Here is a 25039-nt window from a genome sequence, read left to right as displayed (position 1 = left end):
GCCATCCTGTGTGGAGTTTGCATGTTCTCCGCGTGCCTGCGTGGGTTTCCTCCGGGTACTCCGGTTTCCTCCCACATTCCAAAAACATGCATGGCAGGCCGATTGAACACTCTAAATTGCCCCTAGGTATGAGTGTGAGTGCGGATGGTTGTTCGTCTCTGTGTGCCCTGCAATTGGCTAGCAACCAGTTCAGGGTGTCCCCCGCCTACTGCCCAAAGATAGCTGGGATAGGCTCCAGCACCCCCCGCGACCCTAGTGAGGAGAAGCGGTACAGAAGATGGATGGATGAAATAAAAGCGAAGCTTGTTGGCCATTTATATTTCCTTTAGAATTTTGCTTCATTTTTGGCCTTTTATAAAAGTAATCATTTATCAAAGCTACTTTTAATCTGCCAGTAACCAAATGTTTGTAACTGCTTGCAGCTGTATTTATTATTTTTACAAGGCATCAGGGATTTGCAATTTTATGTCACACTCAGAAAAGAGGATCATGTCTGTCAACACCAAGTCATAAAGAAGAAAAGTCACCTTTATTACAAGAATCAAACGCAGGTGGCAAGGATGGGATTCTTTGATTTACACAACGACCACACCATGATCATTACAATTAGGGCTGAATCTTTGATGAGAAGTTTTCATTTGGAATAAAAATTTAATTAAAAAGAAATTATCTTCCAAAAAAAAAAAGGAAAAACATTCATGAGTAGTAACAGGTTGTCTGAGCTGAGTGGGCAAGCTAATCGTTCAGGTGGGCCATTTTCATCCGGAGTAGGAGATGGTGCAGGGGTCCAGGTGGGACAAGTGGTAGGGCAGGGTGAACATTTGGCCTCCAGGTGGGTGGCTTTTGTCCTGGAAAACAGGTGGCTTCACAAGTGTCTTGTATCGGCCTGTGTAACAAATTGTGATTTGAAAGAAAATGTGTGCCACGTGTTGAGCCAGTTTGGCATGTGGGGGTTCAGGTGGCTCATTTTCATCACAGGAAATGCTGTGGTCTGGGCGGCCCTGGTTGTTAACATGATGGATCAAAAAGAGCTTGATCAGTTCGTTGGTGGTGGCGGTGCCCTACGCGGCGAAAATGTTGGTGGCCCAGGATGCCAAGGGGGGTGCTGGCCTAGGTGGCTAATAATTTGGTGACCAAGGTTGCCAAGGTGAAGGTTGGAAATGTGGAAAAGGGAAACGTGGCCCGGGAGGTCCAGGTGGTCCGGGAGGTCCTGGTGGACTAGGTGGTCCTGGTGGTCCAGGTGGTCCTGGTGGCCCATCTTTTCCAGGTGGTCCAGGTGGACCATGTGATCCAGGTGGTCCTGGTGGCCCATGTGGTCCAGGTGGTCCCGGTGGCCCATGTGGTCCAGGAGGTCCTGGTGGCCCATCTGCTCCAGGTGGTCCTGGAGGACCACGTGCCCCGGGTGGACCCTCTCGTCCAGGGGGTCCTGGAGGCCCAGGTGGACCCTCTGGCCCAGGTCTAAAAGGTGGCCTGAAAGGTGGTCGATTAGGGGGAAATGAGACTTGTCTCTTTACCCTATCAGAAAAGCAGCTGCTGCCTGTGATAAAGAGTTGACAACTTTGTTACATGATGTCTTATAACTTACTCTTCCTTTTTTGGTAGTTGAGAGTTCGATGACTTACCAGCCAGCACAAGTGCAACAGTGAGCACCTTGAGAAGGATCATTGTGGCTGCTGTCCTGAAAGACATTGTAAAGGAACGGTAAAAAACAAAGTCCATCAGGTGAACATGATGGGCGAGCTGACTGTTTGGACAATGTAAGCTTGTTCGGACCCGGGTTCGAAAGTTTTATTTAACGCTCTTTTAGCTTCGAACAGTGCCTCATAATAGTGCGTAATACATTAAAATATAATTAAAACAACAAGCGACCAACAATATTTTTGTTTGTGTCCCTTCTAATATTCCTTTGATTTGTGACTTCTTAAATTTGATGAGCAAAATGCTGTAAAAAGAAAAGCGGCACGTAAGTTTCATTTTTTTTTGGACCACCCCATTCGTCGAAGCAGCGTTAATATTTTAGGCCTCATCTTATGTCTGTCATGTACCAAAAAGTATAGCGAGACTTAGTTTTGTTCCCTCACTCAACTGTGCTAACTACAGGCTCTCCTAGTATTAATTGCATTGTGGCTCTTTTGTGCATTTGCAGAAAAATGAGGCCGACAAAGTGAAGCATGTAACCATGGCGATGTTTGTCACTGGGAGAGATGATTCTTTGCACTCAACCAAAGACATTACAATAGTCATTGATGGAAGACTTGTGCCCAGAACAAGTTTACCTCTATGTTTGAGTACAATATTAACCACACTTGTATGTAAAATAATCAGGTAGATACACTTTAGTATTTTATAATTTGATTGAATCCTAACTATTCATACTATAATACAATTCAATACAATGACTGTTTACTTCAACAGGTTATATATATATAGTACTTTCTTTTTCAGTGGACACATTGCGAACTTCACATTCTCTACAGTCTACACTGTCCGCAAACAGCTTAAAGAGACACTTGGATGGGCTTAACATTGGCACTTATATAATACGTGCGCATGTTGAAATGACATCAGTACTAAAATGCCTTCCTAAAAGCCATTTTTTTGTGATGAGATTCACGATGAATTGGCACAGCCCCTTTGTAGCTCGGCTTATTTTTTTGCGTTCTCAGCTTCTGATAGCCTTCTACCACTGGTCCATCGAGAGCCTGCTGACGTACTGTGTCTCTACCTGGTACGGTGGCTGCACTGAGGCAGACAGTGAGGCTCTAGAGGACAGTCAAAACAGCGAAGAAGATCATTGGCTGCCCTCTCCTCTCCCTGTCGGACATCTACACCACCCGGTGCCTCAGCAGAGCTCTCAATATCATGAAAGACAATACTCACCCGAGCTCACACCTGTTCGTCCTGTTGCCCTCTGGCTACAGGTGCATCAAAACAAAGACGAACAGACTGAAAAACAGTTTCTTCCCGAGAGCCATCTCCATGCTGAACTCTCACACACACCTACCCTTACCTTGCAGAACAGCGACATAATGTGTTCTTATTTTTCCAGTTTCGTATTTATTTTCTATTTAATTATTTCATCTTTAATTAATCTATTTTATATATTTAATTAAATTATTGTTGTATTTAACTGGCGCGGGGAGCTCTCTAATCTCGTTGCACACTGAGTACAATGACAATAAAGGGGATTCTGATTCTGATCCTATGTCACAGCATGAAGGCAAGTGTTGCTGTATCGCTTTCTCAGTTCTGTTGTCTAAAACACCAACTGATCGCCACCAAATTGCAAATACACATTAGTACTCTTGTACGCTCATGTGATCACCTCCACAAAATCAAAAATACCGTGCCGATGGATTTTCCACTTACACAGGCGGACGAGAACAAAAATGTGCACTCGAACTCGGACTGGTTATATTTCGGACATTTAGCTATGCTAAAGTCATGTCTTCTCTCAGGAGACAAACTGGCGCTGACAGCAGGCAGCCAGTAGGCGGGCCGGGATCTTTAATATATATATAAACTGAGCTTGTTAGTGAAAAATGGGCCATCTTGGCTGGACAGATACTTTAATCTTAATAAGACACACATTAGAGACAATAATAGAGACAATAATCTCACACGCGTTCAATAACTATATTAGGCAGACATGCCTAGTTGCATTTGCACCGGGTCTTAAACTGCCCTTTTCTACAGCATAATATTTTTTTGCTGATTTACAATGTACTCACCAAGTGCACTCAAGTTTGCTCTTCAAGGTCCTCTCGAGTCTCTCGTTAGTGTCGGTCCTGCTCCCGTGTCTCTTCTGTTGCCTCACAGTCATTAACGGCGGGTTTAAATCACTTGTCCGGTCACCATTAAGGAGGGGCCCTAATTAAGGTGGGGCTTTTAATTGATTTTTGTTTTGTGTTCACTCAATTACAGTCTGTGTTTTCTATTAGGTGGGTATTGGAAAGCAGTGCTTCTTCTTCATGTTATTATGTTGTAATTCATCAGGTAATTGAGTGACTTTGATGTGGATAGAGCGCCCAAACTGTCACCGCGGTTGTACTTGGAATGCTAACATATTTCAAATAACTTAGTACTTGTTTTTTATTTTTAATTTGCTGTGCAAAAAGGAGCTGGATGGTGTATGTGATGAAGCCCATTGTGGCTTTGCAAAAAGGACAAACCGGTTTGTTTCCTTTAAGTCAATCACAAACGGTGGCACGTTTTGAAATGAGAGCAAAATTAATAATATGTAAATGATTCAAGTACAAAATGCAGCATGATAAAAAAAAACAGCTTATAACTTCTTACATATTTTATTATGCTAGAGCCTTTTACAAAAAATTATTTTTTTTCTTCAAACTTCTACACATCCCATGTCAGAGTTTTCCCTAAGTTATATGTAAATAATTCAAGTAATTAATCATTTAGAAAATGCAGCATAATAAAAAAATAGCTTTTATTATGCTAGAGCCTTATTCAAAAATTGATACTTTTTTTCTTCAAACATCTACACATACCATGTCAGTTTGCCCTTTTAAAACACACAATGAATCTGTCACCAGTAGGAGGAGCCACTTAGTACAACAGCAAAAAAATAATTTACATTTAGGACATCAACACCTAAGTTAAGAGAGCCAATGGCAATAATAAGGTGTCCAGTAGCATGACAAAATTGATAGAATGAAAATTTTTGCAAACGATCCAGCGAGTTAAAGTGACCAATCGTGCAGTAGTAAAGACCAACAACAGTTATGCAAGCAGCGCCGCATGAAAGTTACAACAATGAATCCGGTAACAATGTCACAACGCATAAATGTGAAATTGACAGAAATTGACAAAATATCACTAAAGGATTATAAATAAAATATTTAGGAAGTGAATGGCAAGCGGAAAAAATCTGTTTGTCTGTCTGCTGGTTCTAGTGTGCATCGTAGGATTGTGCCTCACTGACGGAAGGAGCTCGAAGAGGTGCTGTACAGGTTGAGGGGATGACAAGAGAATTGTGCATTCCCTTGTATTGTTTGTTTAACAAGGTATGCCAATTACAATTAGGAAAGGGAAATGTATGGGTTGGAGTCTTGCCAAGCGGCACTTTGACAGCTCACAGTCAGATGTTGTGATTCCAGTCCTGTCACTGGACGACCCACTCTACCAAATAAGACCTGCCTTAGTCCTTGCAGCATGCAAGTCCTCGAGAGCGGGAAACAATGATTTTCTCACCAATCCTGACAACAGCTGAACATTTTATCATTTTCTGCGATGTTCATTTCTTCAGCGTTTCTATGGGGGATATGAACAAGCTCACAAATCTGAAACATGCTACTCGTGGAGAGGTGCCACAAACCAATGAGCTTTGAGCTGTATACAAAAAAGTTAAGAAAAAAAAAAGTATCTCATTTATATGTCTTACGAGTAGGTAAAAAGAATGATCAAATGAGTGATCGCAAGCAAAAAAAGAGAAGGATAGAGGTACTGAGGTAGAAACAGGAGGGTAGAGGAAATAGGAGGTAAGGGGAAAGAGATGGAGAGGTGTGGTTAGGAGGGTAGGTATTAGAGGAGAAAAGGGGGAATGGGAAGCCAGTGGATCAGGGTGGGGAAAAAAATCAAGGAATAAAAAGAATAAAACGGGTGGGACTTAGATAAAACAATGTGAGAAAAAAAGGATAAATGGAATTACGAAGGTGAGAAGGAACTCAGAGGTGGATAAGTGAGTGTTTCTTATTAGTCCATCCAGCCATGATTTGTACCGCTTCTCCTCGCGAGGGGCGCGGTGCTGGAGCCAGTAGGCAGGATGCACCCTGAACTGGTTGCTGCAACACAGAACATGCTGCAACATACAAACTCAACACAGGAAGGCCAGAGCTGGAATCGATCCCACGACCTCTGGACTGTGAAGTTTTTTTTTTTAACTATATGTCATTATTTACAGAGTTGTAGCCTTAAATGCTGGACTTTGCCAAGCTTGCTGTGGTGTTCTTGTGTTTTCACTGTGTTTTTGGAGCTAATGTTTCCATATAGGGCTTGGGCGGCTCTCTCTCACTTCCTGTTCATGGCCCTGCTGCTTCAGGTTCCTGCTCCTGTGAACCTACTGCTCATCAAGCCTTATAAACACCACAATATAAGGTTGGTGCAACCATTAGTCAGGCGCCATATTATTCCTACCTATGTCTTGGTACTACCTACTTACTGTACTATCAGTAATTACTCTGCTGCGTGGTTTGGCTAGTATGCTTACATGTTTTCTCATGTCAGCCTGAACCCTTATGCCTGCCCGCCCAAGCCCTACCTCGCCGCTGTTTTCTTTCTCTGGATTTTGGATTGCCACTCTCCCAGACTCAACCCTCCAGCCATCGAAACCCCGTACATGTTGCCTCACTTTCATTCTAACTCAAAATAAATCCCTTGTGTTGCCATCTCTGACGCCACTTTGTTCTTGTGTCCGCTTTTCTGTTTGAGGTTAATTCTAACCATAACACTTGGCACACTGCTTTGTACCAGCTAGAACACGGCTGGCCGGAAAATCTATTTGGGCTTATATTTGGGGAGTTTTGCTCACTTCCGTTGTGGCTTTTGCAATCTCACTGAAGTTCAATGCTTTTGCAGTCGTGCCAAGGTTCAGTGTTGTGGAGTTGGCAATTGTTGTGACGATAGGCTCCATACCGCAAGTGTCGTTATAGGGTTCACAAGGATAGACAACTATCACAAGCTGGTGAAGTACTACTTTAAGCGCGGTGTTTGAACATAGAATGAGCCATAATGCCCGCTGGTCGTTATCAAATAATGCTCAGTTGAACTACACTGCCTACAGATAGAGTAATTCAATCGGAGTACGCTCGCGACCCCACAGTTACGAATGCATTCTCAGCTGTTCACACTATCATTACTTTAACACAGGTAATACATCTTTTCAACAGTTCTTTTCCAAGTCCTTGGTTCGAATTGATCCGTTTTGCACCCACCAAAACATTATTCACGTTTTGAGCATGTGTGAGAGAATAAACCAGCAATGTTGAGGATCATAAAATATCTATCCATTCATTATCAATACCGCTCCTCCTCGCAAGAGTCGCGGGGGTGCTGGAGCCTATCCCAGCTATCTTCGGGCATTAGGCGGGGGAAACCGTGAACTGGTTGCCAGCCAATTGCAGGGCACATGTAGACAAACGACCATCCGTGCTCGGACTCATACCTAGGGGCAATTTAGAGACTCTAATCAACCTGCTATGCAAGTTTTTTTTTTAATGTGGGAGAAAACCGGAGGACCCGGAAGAAACCCACGCAGGCACAGGGAGAACATGCAAACTCCACACAGGAAGGCCGGAGCCGGAATCAAACCCACAACCTCTGCAATGTGAGGCCATCGTGCTCACCAGTCAACCACCGTATCGCCCTCATCATAAAATATGTGACAGGTAAATTTATCTGAATGTAACTGTACATTTGATCAGACTGCTTTCCAAAAAGGGAGATGATCGTCTGTATTCCACCCTCTTTGTAAATAAATAATGCTTCCTTCACTTTATTCACAAGGTGCAGAGAATCAATTAGAATATTCTAATGAGTAAATTCCAATGTAACATGAGTTTTTTATTCTTATTTTGAGAATGGTGCTGTTGGAGTTGAGTCACCGAGAAAATGAGAAGTAGTTAGTAAATTAACCTTAAAAGCCAAACTTACTCCAATGCGTGTTCGTTTTTTTGTACTCAAGAAGAAAAGGGTCAAATAAAGACTCAACAACTGATTAGAGTTTCGATATTTAGTTTCTTCAATATCTGCAGTTCAGGAAATAGTACAAAGACAGATATCTGGGCGGCTTTCTCTTAATCTCACAAGAAACTGTACTCAGACGAGCACTGTCGAAAACACCATCTTTCAGCCCAGCTTCAGTTTTTATAGTTTTTTTATTTCAAGGGTAATGTAGGCTGAATCGGTTGAATCGGTCGTCCTCGCTCCCTCCTACGGCACGGGTCTACGTCCAAGGGAAGGTCCTCCACAGATTAGTCATCGTCTGGATGGTTGATTCCCGTCTGGTCCCCAAGACTGGCATGGCAAGGCTGGCCTTCTCCGGCGGGCAGTCTCTCCATCTCTCTCCCCGCTGGCATTCCTCTGTAATCTTGTCAGTGTGCACGTGTATGTGCATGTGTATGTGCAAGTGCATGTGTATTTGCAAGTGTATTTGTGTGTTCCTGTGTATGTGCGCTTGCTCCGATCTCCGATTGTTATGTCTTTCGGAATGTGTTTTTCGCGATAGCGTCTATGTGACACCTCCAGTGGCCAATTTGGTATGTTTGCATCTCTACAGCCAATGTGGAGAATGTGTTTTGTCGTATTTGTCCATGAAGTGCTGTGAATGTGAGTGCAGGTCATGGAAATGCAATGTGTGCAAGTTTGTCTCACTACTGAAAATTTCAAGAGAGCTCACACATTTAAACTAAGGACTATAAATTTAGCATATGAGAATAATATAATAAATCAGTAAACATCAGGACTAAAATCTCAGTCATTCTTGTGACCTGTGTTTCTTGTTTCATTTGATAAATGCTTATTGTTTAATAAATGTTTAACACATTCAGTAAATATGAACCTGCTAAATTAAATAACCGACATTCTGTCCCCTAAGTGTTTAAAATAATGCCAGTAATCGTAATACAATCCTTCAGTTGAGAGAATTAAAAAGTATTACAGTGATGCTCGCTTCACCGGACATTAAAGCTCTCCTGAAGGAGAAAAAGAGGGGTTTTGTGTCAGGCGACAAGGACGAGCTGAAGAGAGTGCAGCGTCAGCTGAGAAGGAGGATCCGAGAGGGGAAAAAGTCCTACAGGATGCGGATGGGGGAACAACTGCAGCGGAACAATGCCAGCGATGTCTGGAGGGGCCTGAAGACCATCTCAGGCCACGGACAACCAGTTAAGACCCAGGAAGCGGGGGGGCTTCAGTGGGCAAATGAGTTGAACCTATTTTTCAATAGGTTTGATCAAATGCCTGACCCCGCTCAGGCTCCCCTGCTGCAGCCCCCACCAACCCCTCCTGCCGCTGCGAACGAGACCCTCTCTCCCCCTTTCTCTCCCCTCTCTCTCTCCACAGGCTCCAGTTCCCAGCCTCATCAGGCAACCACCACTTCCTCCTGCTCAGCCTTGTTCCTCACAACATCTCAGGTGAAGAACCAGCTGAGGAAGATGAAGGCGAGGAAGGCAGCAGGCCCAGATGGGATTAGCTCCCAGCTCCTCAAATCCTGCGCAGACCAGCTGTGTGGAATCGTCCAGCACATGTTCAACCTGAGCCTGAAGCTGGGCAGAGTCCCCCAGCTGTGGAAAACATCCTGCCTGGTTCCGGTTCCAAAGACACCCCATCCGAAGGAGCTCAACAACTTCAGACCAGTGGTGCTGACGTCTCATCTGATGAAGACCCTGGAGAGACTGGTCCTCGTCCATCTGCGCCCCCTGGTCAGCTCCTCAATGGACCCACTCCAGTTCGCATACCAGCCTGGCATCAGTGTGGATGATGCCATCATCTACCTGCTCCACACTTAACTCTCCCACCTGGAGAAGGTGGGGGCACGGTGAGGATAATGTTCTTTGATTTCTCAAGTGCTTTCAACACCATCCAGCCCGCCTTATTGGGAGACAAGCTGGAGCAGGCGGGAGTGGCCCACCACCTCATCACATGGATCCACGACTACCTCACAAACCGGCCACAGTACGTGAGGACACAAGACTGTGTGTCTGACGTGCTCCTCTGCAGCACGGGAGCGCCGCAGGGAACTGTTCTGGCTCCCTTCCTGTTCACCCTCTACACCTCGGACTACAAATACAATTCCACAACCTGTCACCTGCAGAAGTTCTCTGATGACTCTGCGATTGTCGGCCTCATCACTAACGGTGACGATCGGGAGTACAGAGGGGTTACGCAGGGGTTCGTGGACAGGTGTCAGCAGAACCGCCTCCAAATCAACGCTGTGAAATCCAAAGAGCTGGTGGTGGATTTCCGCAAGCGTCGGCACTCTCCACCTGCACCAGTGAATATTCAGGGAACAGACGTTGAGAGGGTCTCAACTTACAAGTACCTGGGTGTTCATCTGAACAATAAACTGGACTGGAGCGACAACACAGACGCTCTCTATAGGAAGGGTCAGAGCAGACTCTTCCTACTCAGGAGGCTGAGGTCCTTTGGCATTCAGGGAACACTCCTCAGGAACTTCTATGACTCGGTGGTTTCATCAGTCATCTTCTATGGAGTGGTCTCCTGGGCAGGAGGCATCTCGGGCCGGGACAAAAAGAGACTGGACAAACTAGTGAGGAGGGCCAGCTCTGTCCTGGGCTGCTCCCGGGACTCTGTGGACTCAGTGGAGGGCAGGAGGATGACGGCAAAACTGTCATCAATGCTGGACAACCTAGCCCACCCACTCAATGACATTCTGAGAACACTCCACAGCTCCTTCAGTGATAGACTGTTACACCCTCGCTGTACCAAAGAGAGATTTCGCCGCTCCTTCCTGCCGACTGCTGTCAGACTTTTTAACAAGAACATTGGGTCAGGCCTACAAACAGGAGGGCATTAGTGCAATTGTGCAGTCCTAGGATGCAATATACACTACTACTGTACTTTCAGCCAATGGTGTACTTAAATATTGACCAATGATGTATTTTGTCCAAAGACACCCCATCCGAAGGAGCTCAACAACTTCAGACCAGTGGTGCTGACGTCTCATCTGATGAAGACCCTGGAGAGACTGGTCCTCGTCCATCTGCGCCCCCTGGTCAGCTCCTCAATGGACCCACTCCAGTTTGCATACCAGCCTGGCATCAGTGTGGATGATGCCATCATCTACCTGCTCCACACTTCACTCTTCCACCTGGAGAAGGCGGGGGCACGGTGAGGATCATGTTCTTTGATTTCTCAAGTGCTTTCAACACCATCCAGCCCGCCTTATTGGGAGACAAGCTGGAGCAGGCGGGAGTGGCCCACCACCTCATCACATGGATTCACAACTACCTCACAAACCGGCCACAGTACGTGAGAACACAGGACTGTGTGTCTGATGTGCTCCTCTGCAGCACGGGAGCGCCGCAGGGAACTGTGCTGGCTCCCTTCCTGTTCACCCTCTACACCTCGGACTACAAATACAATTCCACAACCTGTCACCTGCAGAAGTTCTCTGATGACTCTGCGATTGTCGGCCTCATCACTGACAATGACGATCGGGAGTACAGAGGGGTTACGCAGGGGTTCGTGGACTGGTGTCAGCAGAACCGCCTCCAAATCAACGCTGGGAAATCCAAAGAGCTGGTGGTGGATTTCCCCAAGCGTCGGCACTCTCCACCTGCACCAGTGAATATCCAGGGAACAGACGTTGAGAGGGTCTCAACTTACAAGTACCTGGGTGTTCATCTGAACAATAAACTGGACTGGAGCGACAACACAGACGCTCTCTATAGGAAGGGTCAGAGCAGACTCTTCCTACTCAGGCGGCTGAGGTCCTTTGGCGTTCGGGGAACACTCCTCAGGAACTTCTATGACTCGGTGGTTTCATCAGTCATCTTCTATGGAGTGGTCTCCTGGGCAGGAGGCATCTCGGGCCGAGACAAAAAGAGACTGGACAAACTGGTGAGGAGGGCCAGCTCTGTCCTGGGCTGCTCCCTGGACTCTGTGGACTCAGTGGGGGGCAGGAGGATGACGGCAAAACTGTCATCAATGCTGGACAAACCAGCCCACCCATTCAATGACACTCTGAGAACACTCTACAGCTCCTTTTGTGACAGACTTTTACACCCTCGCTGTACCAAAGAGAGATTTCGCCGCTCCTTCCTGCCGACTGCTGTCAGACTTTTTAACAAGAACATTGGGTCAGGCCTACAAACAGGAGGGCATTAGTGCAATTGTGCAGTCCTAGGATGTAATATACACTACTACTGTACATTCAGCCAAGGGTGTACTTAAACATCGACCAATGATGTATTTTGTTTACCATTACAGTATTCTTATTACAATACTTTTATCACTGTAGTATTTCTACCACTGCAGGATGTTCACTATTACAGTACTTTTATCATTGCAGTACTTTTATAATTACGGTATTTCCTACCATTGCGGTACTTTTACTATTACAATACTTTCATCATTGCAGTATTTTTCCATCGTTGCAGTACTTCTACCATTATAGTACTTTTATCATTGCAGTACTTTTACCATTACAGTACTTTTATCATTGCAGTATTTTCTATCATTGCAGCACTTTCCTGTCATTTCAGTACTCTCACCATTACAGTACTTTTATCAATGTAATATCTTTATCATTGCAGTATTTTCAATCATTCAGTAGTTTTTATCATTACAGCGTTTCCCCCTCAGTATAATGGACAGGCATTAGGAGTGTTTCCTTACACTTAGATACGTTTATACTGTGTATATTTGCATGCTTTTTATGAATGTCTGCTGCTAATGTTATACATTAACGGCTACATTACGCCGCCGACTCTGTGTGATCTATATCTTTGCTGCTGTAACACCTCAAATTTCCCCATTGTGGGACTAATAAAGGACATCTTTATCTTTATCTTTATCGGCTATTTGGAAATTGAACTATTATTTTGGGACTGAATTTGGACCACATTGGATGGGTAAAACACAACCCAGTTTTCAATGACTACCTCTGTTCAAGTTTAAGACAAACAGACAAGATTTAGCCCAAAATCCAACATTCAAAAGACGTCTGGGCCTGGGTGGGGAGTTAGATCGTGAGTAACCCGCATTGGTGAACGGACTGCTGATGTGTTGATCGCTTTGAAATGTATTCCACCTGGCATTCTGAAGATTAAAGTGTGAACAAAAGGTGACAAACATCAAACAATCGGAGGAATGTCGCAACTTTTGTGAATTGTATTTGGAAAGGCTGCGCTGCACACTCTCTCACCCTGTGTGTACGAAAGGCTCATATGTTTCATGTTTTTAGGCAGGCGGTATTCGGGTAGCTAAGCTGGGATCCTTCGCAACTTTGGCGGCGCGGTCGAGAGACAGACAGAGAGGGAGACAGTGTGGCCAGTCTGAGAAGCAAGTTATGAAAGTGTTCAAGTGTGCCACCAATAGACATTTAAGACTAGATTAGTGTGTTAGCCTTTAAATTGTATCTGTGCCAATCCCGAGTGTGCATCCATGAGAGAGACCATACATACATCCACATCCACAATATAAACACAGATAACACCTTTGTGTAACTTGTCACCAGGGGAACAAGTGTGGGTGACAAATGCAAAAACATTAGGCACTGTTATCCGAAGTCACACGACGCCAAGAAAATAAACCCTTCTTCATCGACGTGTGTGTTCAAAATGGTGTTAAACTGTGTTAAAAATAGACGCTTCGACAACCTTCACCACTAGAGGTCGCTGATGTCACATCTATTCTAATATCTGGGTCCAGAATAGGCACTGTTATCCGAAGTCACACAACGCCAAGATCTTATACAGTGGGCTTACCACGGAACAGTGAGATGCAAGGCATTTGATTCCTTAACATTCACATTTGTATGACAAGTGTAACAAATAGCAGAGTGAGTCAAATGTAGGGCGGCACGGTGGGCGACTGGTTAGCACGATGTCCTCACAGTGAGAGACAGCATCGGGCGTGGGTTCAATCCCAGCTCCGGCCATCCTGTGTGGAGTTTGCATGTTCTCCCCGTGCCTGCGTGGGTTTCCTCCGGGTACTTCGGTTTCTTCCCACATTCCAAAAACATGCATGGCAGGCCGATTGAACACTCTAAATTGCCCCTAGGTATGAGTGTGAGTGCGGATGGTTGTTCGTCTCTGTGTGCCCTGCAATTGGCTAGCAACCAGTTCAGGGTGTCCCCCGCCTACTGCCCAAAGATAGCTGGGATAGGCTCCAGAACCCCCCGCGACCCTAGTGAGGAGAAGCGGTACAGATGATGGATGGATGGATATATATATATATATTTATATATATGTGTGTGTATGTTTTTTCTTATTTTTTTTCCCTCTCCTCGCATGTTAACCAGATCTACTTCATATTTGCTCAGAAGTGTGTTTACGCCTTCATGATGTGAAACAGGAAGATTGTGCATTTTAATTAAAGGCTGTTGCTGTAGTAACGCACAGTGTCAAATCAAGCATGAAAACTAATGCGATTTTACACTCACTTAAGGCCTGTCTACATCACATAACTTTTTACTAGTTTATTGTACAATATTTAAAAAGTGGCTCAGAAGCACCCCCTAAAATATTTCAACAAAACAGACCTGGTTTTACCTTTCGCCTTGATCTACAAAAATGTTATAATGTATGTGACAATCCAAGGCCTGCAAAAAAGTGTCTTGGACCATATGCTAAAAAGGAAGTCCGCCATTTTCAATTCACTTCAAAAGCTGCTGTACCTTGGCCTACATGATCATATAAAAATGTCACACATTTCATGGGATTCTAGGCCTGAAGACGTCTCCAAATATATTTTTTAATCATAGTGGTATCGCCTCCTACTTGCTAAAGGTAATAAATCATTTTTTCTTTGCCACTTTACTCCCAACTGTTTAACCAGATTTACTTCTTATTTGCTCAAAAGTGTGTCTAAACCTGACGAATATTGTTTGTGATTTTTTGCGAAATGCCGATGCTGTGAAAACAAGCAGTTCAGCAACTGAACAATACTGAGTTTCTAATTGTACTCTTTGATGTTTTCTTCTGTCCGATTGATCATATTTCCCTCATATTTGTTTGGAAAAATTTTTAGTCCTTCATCATTTTCTTAAACAAAGTATGTGAATGTTCACGAAAAGACTTGGCAAGAGATAGCAAGGGGGTATTCAGCAAAAAAAAACATTTCTTTTGAGAGTCTAAAAACTCACAAACCTGGCCACACATCATGCCTGGTAGGATAATCAATATTTTATGAGATTATTGAATTAAATATTACATATTTAGCAGCACGCTGGCCTCAAGGTGCAGAGGTCTTGGGTTTGATTCCAGCTCCAACCTTCCTGCGTGGGTTTCCTACGGGTACGCCAGTTTCCTCCCACATTACAAAAACATGCTTGGCAGGTTGATTGGATACTCTAAATTGCCCCTACATGTGAGTGTGAGCGCGCATGGTTGTTTGTCTATGTGTGCCCTGCGATTGGCTGGCAACCAGTTCAAGATGTACCGCGCCTACCACCCGATGATAGCCGGGATAGGCTCCAGAACCCCCCGCGATCCTAGTGAGGACAAGTGGTACAGATAATGGATGGATGGATGAAATTTAAAGAAATGGCTCGCAAGTGCCCCCTGGAAATGTTTAACAAATAGGACCAGGTTGTACGATTCACCTAGTTCTACTAATATTTGGTGGTATAGTTAACAGCCCAAGACCTACAAAAAAAGTCTCTTGGAGCCATTTGTCAAACTCAACAGGAAGTCTGCCATTTTGAATTTTCTTTCAAATTTGGTCCCACTTTTGAACATTTATTCAGGTCACCTTTTAAACAACTCCTTCCAGAGATTTTATCCGTTTGTCTTGAAACTGAATTTTTCATCTTAAATTGCTCAAGACGTCAAGGAAATGCAAAACCTTTTTATTTCGCCAAACATTGTTGCTGTGGAAACATGCTATTTGCCGAGAAAAAAAATACACTGATTTTAAAGGTTTCACGATTCGTTGAAACATATTGCTCACGTCGGACCATACATACCCTTGCCCCTCTAAAATAGTCACTTTTCAGGCAACCCCAATAATGGCAAATTTCTTCAACCATTATCATTGTATCGTGAAAGTGAGCAAGTCATTTTCAACACAATACTATACTCATTAATGCAAAAAATTATATCTAAAAATTTTTAAGGGTCGCCATAGCTGGGAGGGCCCTTTATAACTGCTATCAGCTGTAGTTATTATTTTTACAAGGCATCAGGCAATTTCAGTTTTATGTCATACTCAGAAAACAGGATCATGTTCGTGAACACCAAGTCGCAAAGATCACCTTTATTATTCGAATTAGACGCAGGTGGCAAGAATGGGATTCTTTCATTTACTCAACAACGACTACACCATGATCATAACAATTAGGACTGAATGCTTGATGACTAGTTTTCTTTTGGAATACAAATCTAATTACAAAGAATTCATATTTAAAAAAAAAAAAAGGAAAAACATTGATGAGTAGTCACAGGTTGTCTGAGTGGACAAGGTAGTCGTTCAGGTGGGTCGTTTTCATCCAGAGTAACCCATGGTGTGGGTGGTGGTCCAGGTGGGACAAGTGGTAGGGGAGGCTTAAAATTTGGTCTCCAGGTGGGTGGCTTTTATCCTGGAAAACAGGTGGCTACACTGGTGTCTTGTATTGGCCTGGATGGCAATTTGAAAGAGGTGGGGACGTGTCGTACCAGCTTGGCATGGTGGTGGTCCAGGTGGGTTGTTTTTCATCTACAGTAACAGGTGGTCTAGGAAGCTATGGTTGTTAATATGATGGATCAAAGAAAGCATGATCAGTTGGTCGTGACGGTGCCCTATGCGATGAAAATGTTGGTTGTCACGGCTGCTAAGGGGGGTGGTGGCCTAGGTGGCTATTAATATTGTGGCCCATGTTACCAATGGGTTGGTGGCCAGGGTGGTTTTGGCCAAGGTTGCCAAGGTGGAGGTTGGAAATCTGGAAAGGGGAAATTAGGCCCAGGAGGTCCAGGTGGTCCTGGTGGACTAGGTGGTCCTGGTGGTCCAGGTGGTCCTGGTGGCCCGTCCGCTCCAGGTGGTCCTGGTGGCCCATTTGGTCCAGGTGGTCCCGGTGGTCCATCTGCTCCAGGTGGTCCTGGTGGCCCATTTGGTCCAGGTGGTCCCGGTGGCCCATCTGCTCCAGGTGGTCCAGGAGGACCATTCGGTCCTGGTGGACCCTCTGGTCCAGGGGGTCCTGGAGGCCCAGGTGGGCCCTCTGGTCCAGGTCTAAATGGCCCGAAAGGTGGCCCAGAAGGTGGCCCAGAAGGTGGCCCTGAAGGTGGTCCTGAAGGTGGCCCTGATGGTGGCCCAGAAGGTGGCCCTGATGGTGGCCCTGATGGTGGCCCAGAAGGTGGCCCTGAAGGTGGTCCTGAAGGTGGACGATTGTCGTCTGGGGTAAATTGATTATTTGCGAGTTGTCTTTTTAGCCTATCAGAAAAACAGCTGCTTCCTGTGATCAACAGTTGACAACTTTGTTACATGGTGTCTTTTGACTTACACTTCCTTATTTGTGAGTTGACAGTTTGATGACTTACCAGCCAGAACAAGGGCAACAGTGAGCACCTTGAGAAGGATCATTGTGGCTGCTGTCCTGAAAGACATTGTAAAGGAACGGTAAAAAGCAAAATCCATCAGCTGAACACGATGAGCGACCTGGCTGTTTGGACATTGTAAGTTGGTTGGGACCCGGGTTCCAAAGTTTTATTTAACGCACTTTTAGCTGAGAACAGTGTCTCATAATAGTTAAACATTAAAACACACATTAAAACATAATTAAACACTGAATACATCTTCAATCAATGAAGATATAGAAACTATGACAAACTCTTCAAGATGTGCGAGTGAATGTGTAATACTGTATGAAGTAATGTGTTTTAATTGTCACAAAACAACAAGCATCCATCCAGCCATTATCTAAGCTGCTTATCCTCAAGAAGGTAAAACAACGATCAACCAACAATATTTTTGATCGTATCCCTTCTAATATTCCTGTGATTTGTGGCTTCTTAAATTTGCTGAGCAAATTGCTGCAAAAAAGAAAAGCGACATGTAAGTTTTGTTTTGTTTTGAACCACCCCATTCATCGAAGCAACGTTATCACTTTCGGCCTCCAAAAGTATAGCGAGACTTAGTTTTATTTTTTTCACTGTTCACACTGCAATCTTCATACACTCCACACACAGGTTTGTAGGGGTGGACGAGCTCAGAGAGGTGCGCTGGGCCAATGCCATTTAAGTTTGTTTTTTTTACGATTTACGATAAATTGGCACGCCACCTTTTGGACCTTGGCTTGTTATTTTTTTCCGGTCCCAGTGGTCTACGTCACAGCAGGGAGGTAATTGTCGTCAGTTCTGTTCTCTAAAATGGCGACTGATTGCCACCAAAATGCAAATGCTTATTTCTACACTTGCTCACTCAAACCTAAGAAAGTATGAAAGTGTTCTGCACAATTGTTTGGATTTATTGACATCAAACATAAGCTCATGTGATCACCTCCACAAAATCAAAAATACCGTGCCGATGGATTCTCCACTTACACAGGCGGACGAGAACAAAAATGTGCACTCGAACACCGACTGGTTATATTTCGGACATTTAGCTATGCTAAAGTCATGTCTTCTTTCAGGAGGCAAACGGGCGCTGACAGCAGGCATCCAGCAGGCGGGCATGGATCATTAATATATAAAATTAACTTGTTAGTGAAAAGTGGGCCATCTTGGCTGGACAAATAATTTAATCTTAATAAGACACATTAAATAAATTCACACACATTCATTAAATATATTAGGTTGACACGCCTTAGTTGCATTTGCCCCAATTCTTAAACAGCCCTATTCTACAGCATGAGTGGCCCTAATAATTTTTTGCTGATTTACAATGTACTCACCAAGTGCACTCAAGTCTACTCTTCAAGGTCCTCTCGAGTCTCGCATTAGTGTCGGTCCTGCTCCTGTGTCTCTTCTGTTGCCTCACAGTTGTTAACAGAGGGCTTAAATCACTTGTCCGGTCACCATTAGGGTTGGGCCCTTGTTAAGGTGGGGCTTTTAATTGAATTTTCTTTTGTGTTCACTCAATTACAGTAGGTAGTTTCTACAAGGTGGGTATTGCCAAGCAGTATTTCTTCATCGTGACATGTAATTCATCAGGTAAATGAGTCACTTTGACGTGACTAGAACACGCAAAATGTCACAGCGGTTGTACTTGGAGTCCTAACATGTTTCAGACAACTAAGTACATGTGTTTTTTTTATTTTTAATCCGCCGGGCAAAAAGGAGCTGGATGGTGTACGTGAGGAAGGCCATTGTGGCTTTGTAAACAGGACAAACCGGTTTGTTTCCTTTTAGTCAATGAGTACCAATCACGAACCGTAGCACATCCGTGGAAATGATCATGTGTTGAGGGCAAACTTATCCTATTTACCCAAATCAAGTTTTCAATTATTTACAATATGCATCTGGATAGAAAACACAGCTTTTCACTTCTTACATATTTCATTATCCAAGAACCTTATTCCATTTTTTCTTCTTCAAACTTCGACACATGTCAGAGTTTGCCATATTAAAACACACAAGCAATCTGTCACAAGTAGGTGGAGCAACTCTAGTACAACAGCAAAAGGACATCAACACGTAAGTTAAGAGAGCAATGAGAATAAGGTGTCCCGTCGCATGACAAAACTGATAGAATGACTATTCTGTAAACGATCCATAGAGTCCTTAAGCAATTTAAAGTGATCAGTAGTGCAGTAGTCAAGACCTACAACAGTTATGCAAAGCAGCGCAGCATGAAAAAGTTAAAACAATTAATCCAGTAACAATGTCACAACACATTAATGCAAAATTGGCAGAAATGAACAAAATATCACTAAAGGGTCATAAATCAAATATTTAGGAAGTGAATGGCAAGCGGGAAGAATCTGTCTTTCTGCTGGTTCTAGTGTGCATAGTTGGATAGTGCCTCCCTGACGGAAGGAGCTGGAAGAGGTGCTGTACAAGTTGTGGGAACAACAAGAGAATTGTGCATTCCCTTGTATTGTTTGTTTAACTAGGTACGGCAATTACAATTAGAAAAGGGAAATGTATTGTTTGGAGTCTTGCCAAGGGGCACTTTGACAGCTCACTGTCAGAGTTGTGATTCCAGTCCTGTCACTGGACGACCCGCTCTATTAAATAAGACCTGCCTTAGTCCTTGCAGCATGCAAGATCCTCTAGAGTGGGAAGCGATTTTCTCGGCAGTCCTGACAACAGCTGATCAGTGTCATTTTCTGATTAAATGTGTATTTTCAGAATACGTGATCATTTGCTAGCCAAAGTTATGTTAATCTTTTCTGCGTTTTCATGGGGGATAAGAACAAGCTCACAAATAAGAAGCATGCTACTCGTGGAGAGGTGCCACAAACAGATGAGCTTTGAGCTGTTTAAAAAATGTTAACAAAGAAAAAAAATTGTAATTGATGCAAAAACACCTCACACAGAAAATGTTAAAAGTAAAATTTCTAAAATTATAGGTATTCTTTATAGAACTAAGGATTAAAAAATCACTGTTCGTTATTGCTGACATACCTGACTAATTTGTATAAATCAAATACTCTATTTATAAGATATAAAAATTATCAGCCGTTCAAATTATGAAGAACCAATCAATCCATGATTCATCAAATTGAATTTATTAATAATAATATTTATTCTTTAATTAATCTAATTTATATATTTAATTATTGTTGTATTGCACTGGAGAGGGGAGCTCTCTAATCTCGTTGCACACAATACAATGACAATAAAGGGAATCTGTTTCTGGTTCTAATACCCATTACGCAAAACAATATTAACACACATTTAACAACTAATTTCTGTTTCGCCTCCTTTGAGGAAGAAAACATTTCACTTCCCCCAACTCTCCACCGCTGTACTTCATCAGAAAAGTTGAGGTTTTTTTTAATTTGTAGGGGGCACAACTGCGCAATTTATTTTGTAAGTAACACAATTAACTGATAAAATAGTGTTGAATTTGCCAACTGTGAAATATGTACCAATTTTCATTTGTTTTCATGACTGTTAGCACCTTCAATTTTTCTCAGCACACAGAACATCGCCATTATATCTTGAACATTAGATGAATCATCCACAGTTTCAGGAGAAACTGAGAATCTCTAGTAGTTTATTAAAATGTCACCTCGAAAAAAGGCCAAAAATTGAGCCAAATTTGAAAGAAAATTAAAAATGGTGGACTCCCTGTAAGGTTTAACATGGTTCCAAGAGACATTTTCATAGGTCTTGGACTGTTACATATGCTTCCAGCTTGTCACAAAGTCAAGTTACATCAGCTTTTATTGATGCATGTATTATCAGAATTTGCAGCATTGCAATGACCACGTCTCTCACATGAGGTGCAGGATTTGGAATCAGAAGCAGACATGACACGGAACTTGAAAAGTAAAAGTCTTTATCTTTGAAAATACAATGCAATTACAGAGAGCAAGGCTGGATTCAGCAGACATCGAAGCAAGCTTGCATTTAGTTCACTCGAAAGAATCTTGACATACTCACTATATGACACTGATTAACTTGAGTTTAAATACTGTAAGATTTAAAGTCCAGATGACATTATAAAGGAACAAAGCATAAAAGGATCATAGCAACTGCATAGCAATCGAACAACCATTCAAAACAGTCCGCCCCCCGCAAGGGACATTAAAAGAACAAAAGACAAACAAGGTAAAAAAAAGATTCTAAAACACGACATAAACATAAGCCCAAAACAACGAGAATCCAAAAAACTAAACAAACACTAGGAAACCATTTTGACAGCGCTTAAGTCCGCAAACAAAGAGACGTTAGATGCGACAAAGACAATGAACCAACAAAGACTGAAAAAAAACAAACTAAATACAAACAGATGAGACAATGAGTAAAATCTGGACAAGACACAAAATGTGAGTTGATTGGGCAACCTAAGGGCTCGGGGAAAAAATACATAGGTGGACAAAACCTGCTTGACTTGGACTATGACAGCAAACAAAGAGCAATTAGATGTGACAAAGACAATGAACCAACAAAGACTGTAAGGAAAGCAAAGTACCATAGGTAGAGAAGTTCTATACAAGTTGACAGCCCAAGTAAACGAGGAACAACTGGGCAAGTGTGAGAGGGAGCTGATTGTGGAACAAAAGGGATCAGGAAAACGAGCACAGTTCAACACTTTAACCAAACAAGGCAGACACATACAAAGAAACACGAGAAAAACATGAATCCACAATCAATACCAAAATTATCGACAGTTCAGGGAAGGCCAGACATGAGGATCCTGACGGGACCAGTTCAGTGGGTGACCGGGAGGCCATACAAGAGGTTGTTGCTGCGGGGCCAGTTTGGTGGCCGGATCAGAGATTCTTGGCAATGCCGATCTGGTGGCCCTCCTGGAGACCAGAAGAGTAATTCTTGATGGGGCCAGTCCGATGGCTGTCCCAGGGGCCACCAGGAGATAAAGGACTGCGGCGGTGGAGCATGGTCGGAGGTCAGCCACAGTGATTGCGCGACAGAGTAACGTCTGAGTGTGGCTGCAGGAATTGCGACGCCGCTGCAAGATCGGAAGTTGGCCGCAGGGCTTGCACCACCATAGCAGAGTGAGAGGGCGGCTTCTGGGCTTGCGCCGCCGGAGCAGAGTCAGAGGGCAGCCGCAGATCAGTCGCAGGGCTTGCATTGCCAGGGCAGAGTCAGAGGGCGGCCTCAGGGCTTGTACTGTCAAAGGAGAGTCGGAGGGCGGCCATAGGAGCAAGGTCGGAGGGCGACCCATTTAACAGAAGGGACACGAGGAGTTCCTGGTGAAATGGTGAAGCAGCAGCCAGTGAGACGATTACTTCTTGATTGGATGTGGAGGGATGGTAAGAAGCAGGTGTTGACGTCTGCGGTTCAAGGGATTCTGTCTCTGTCTACGGGGTCCATGACAGGTCAGTACGTACTGTCAAGTGAGGAGTAGGATTTGGACCCAGAAGCAGACATGACACGGAAGTTGAAAAGTAAACGTCTAATTCGCTGCAGCAGGGAATGTTGGAAAACAGGCAGGACACCAGCCCTCGAAGAACAGCATTGAAGAGCCCTGCAGTAAGAGTCAGGTCTATACGACATTATAATACAACCTTACAAAGGAACAAAGCATAAAGGGACCACAGCAACTGCATAGCAACTAATGCATCAAGATAATCAAGGAACAAACAATCCAGCAATGCCCTTTACCAAAAGATCATGTAAAACCCACACTGGTGTAGAATGGCCCAAATTTCTTTTTTTTAGTTTTCTGTATGTCCCGAGAGAACATGTTTTTCATGGTACAGTTCATATTTTACTTAAAGGCTGTAACTTCTTTTATTCAGTTCTGGTCTTGCAATTTCCTACAGACTTTGACTGACTTTTACTTCCATTACACAAAAACAACAGTAAATTTGGCAACAAAAATTCATAGAGCTCAGAATACAACGCCTGCAACAAAACTCAAAATTTGAAAAAAGAGAAAAAAGCATGACGGCGAGGTGGTGGATTGCGCAGGGAGAAGAGAGAAACAAGACTACCCACTCCTACATCAAAGGCGAGTGTGTCTACTTATTCAAGTTCCTGGGAGTACAGATCTCCGTTTTTTCCTGGATGCATAACACGACAGCAGTGATAAAGCAGGGCCATCGGCGTATACACTTCCTTAGGGTCCTCAGGAAAGACTACCTGGACAGGAAGCTGCTGCAGGCCTTCTCCTCTCCCTGTCAGACAACTTCAGCAGCCGGTGCCTCAGCAGAGCTCACAAGATCATTAAGGACAATACTCACCCAAGCTCACCACTCTTCGACTCTGGCAGGCGCTACTGGTGCATCAATACAAAGACAAACAGACTGGAAAACATTCATAAATCAAATAAGTTAATAAAAAAAAAAAAAAAGTGATATCGTAGCGGCAGCTGGGTGTGCTCCGAACAGTAAATTTAGAGTTATGGAGGATGTGCATAGTTCTGCAACCACATTACCTCACTTGTTTATTTTTGCTATTTTCATTCATTTCATTTTTCAGCTCAGTTGCAAACGCTGTAGGTGGTCACATTCATGTTGAAAAAGTTTTCATATTATTGATGCTGGTCTCATTCTTTCAACCGCTTATATGAAGCCTCTCGCAGCTGTCTTGGTCTCGACTTTGTTTTTTTTGTCAGATAATTTTCTGCAGAACAACCAGACAAGCCTTATAGGACTGTATTTAAGATAAAGGAATCTGCCAGCCAAGATTGTCTTGTCACTCGCGCGAAGAGCAGTTCCCTGATTCTCCCAGAGAGAAAGCTTACTGTCTCGCGTGACTTTTTATTGACGCACAGCAAAGCAGATTTGAATATGCAGATTTATACAAATGGAAAACATGACACTTTGACTTTATCACACCCGTCCACACGCTTCCTGTCATTCTAACGGGTTAAGCTTAAAAGACAACTTTGGCTCTCACTTCTGTTAAGTGTGAACCTAAACGGTTTCCTGTTAAAGAGGAACATCGGTGTCTGTGACCTTCTATTGACCTGTGAGCATTGTTTTGAAACGTGATAACATGACGGAAATTAATTCTTCAACATTTTTAAATCAGAAAAACCCTGTATTTTAACATGAGTGTGTAGATTTTTTTTATATTCGCTGTATGTTGTGTTTACTGAGAGCCCATCAAGCTGGCAAAAGCAATAACCACAGCCAATGAAGCATGTTTTTGGAGATCCGCTTGGTTCTCCCAACAGTGTTGATCCTGATCCATCTACCGATCTAAAGTGTTGAAAATGGTTACTCTCTTTGAGAAAGTGAACATTAGTTGTTGGGGGTTGTAGAAACATGCTATTTTTTGGGTCTTCTGAAAAGTGACTATGGAGGAAACGGTCAACGAAATACAAGCAAATTAACGAGACAACAAGGAACACGTGGAACAAGACACAAACGATTGGAGGGAGCTGATTGGGTGACACCAGGCACAGGTGTACACAATCTAACGAGACACAAAGAAACACAAGGAAAACCTGAAACTAACGCCCCGTGTTATTTTATTTTTCCTAGGTTTGTGTTATTTTGTCCAAAAAATGGCACTGATGCGTGATAACTTGGTCTTTTCTGAATATGTATATATTTTTTACTTTCAACCACTCTTTAATGTTCAGTGGCATCAGACATGTCCATACATGTGTATATTTTTTTGTATTTGGATATAGAACTGTTTTGTTTATGTATAATTTATTTTAATTATATTTTTTAATGCCCTCTATTCACAATAATAGTAGTATTTTTGTCAGGGTCGCCGGTCGGCGAGGAGGGGGGTGGACCCAAAAGGCGAGGAAGCAGGGATAAGGGTAACTTAAAGGG

The 25039-nt window shown here is 43.4% G+C and overlaps 1 protein-coding gene and 1 long non-coding RNA gene across 2 annotated transcripts; both read right to left on the bottom strand.

Annotated features, from left to right (window-relative positions):
• Nucleotides 1–1495: 1495 nt before the first annotated feature.
• LOC148335886 (uncharacterized) lies at nucleotides 1496–3798 on the bottom strand. The gene is made up of 3 exons (XR_015844103.1): nucleotides 3732–3798; nucleotides 1623–1678; nucleotides 1496–1537 (listed from the first exon to the last, which is right to left on the bottom strand). It is a non-coding gene; the product is annotated as an uncharacterized LOC148335886 (long non-coding RNA).
• A 1136-nt stretch (nucleotides 3799–4934) lies between these two features.
• LOC148335885 (uncharacterized) lies at nucleotides 4935–18637 on the bottom strand. Its single transcript, XM_088298982.1, has 6 exons — nucleotides 18563–18637; nucleotides 17211–17266; nucleotides 16558–17125; nucleotides 5739–5801; nucleotides 5212–5271; nucleotides 4935–4962 (listed from the first exon to the last, which is right to left on the bottom strand). The coding sequence occupies exons 2-6, from the start codon at nucleotides 17251–17253 to the stop codon at nucleotides 4935–4937; spliced, it is 762 nt and encodes a 253-aa protein (XP_088155108.1). The 5' UTR covers nucleotides 17254–17266; nucleotides 18563–18637.
• Nucleotides 18638–25039: the final 6402 nt, after the last annotated feature.

Source organism: Idiotropiscis lumnitzeri, chromosome 6, assembly GCF_059441095.1.
Source record: "Idiotropiscis lumnitzeri isolate Australia: NSW breed Sydney's pygmy pipehorse chromosome 6, RoL_Ilum_1.0, whole genome shotgun sequence".
NCBI lineage: Eukaryota > Metazoa > Chordata > Actinopteri > Syngnathiformes > Syngnathidae > Idiotropiscis > Idiotropiscis lumnitzeri.
This window is presented reverse-complemented; position numbering and strand designations above follow the sequence as displayed.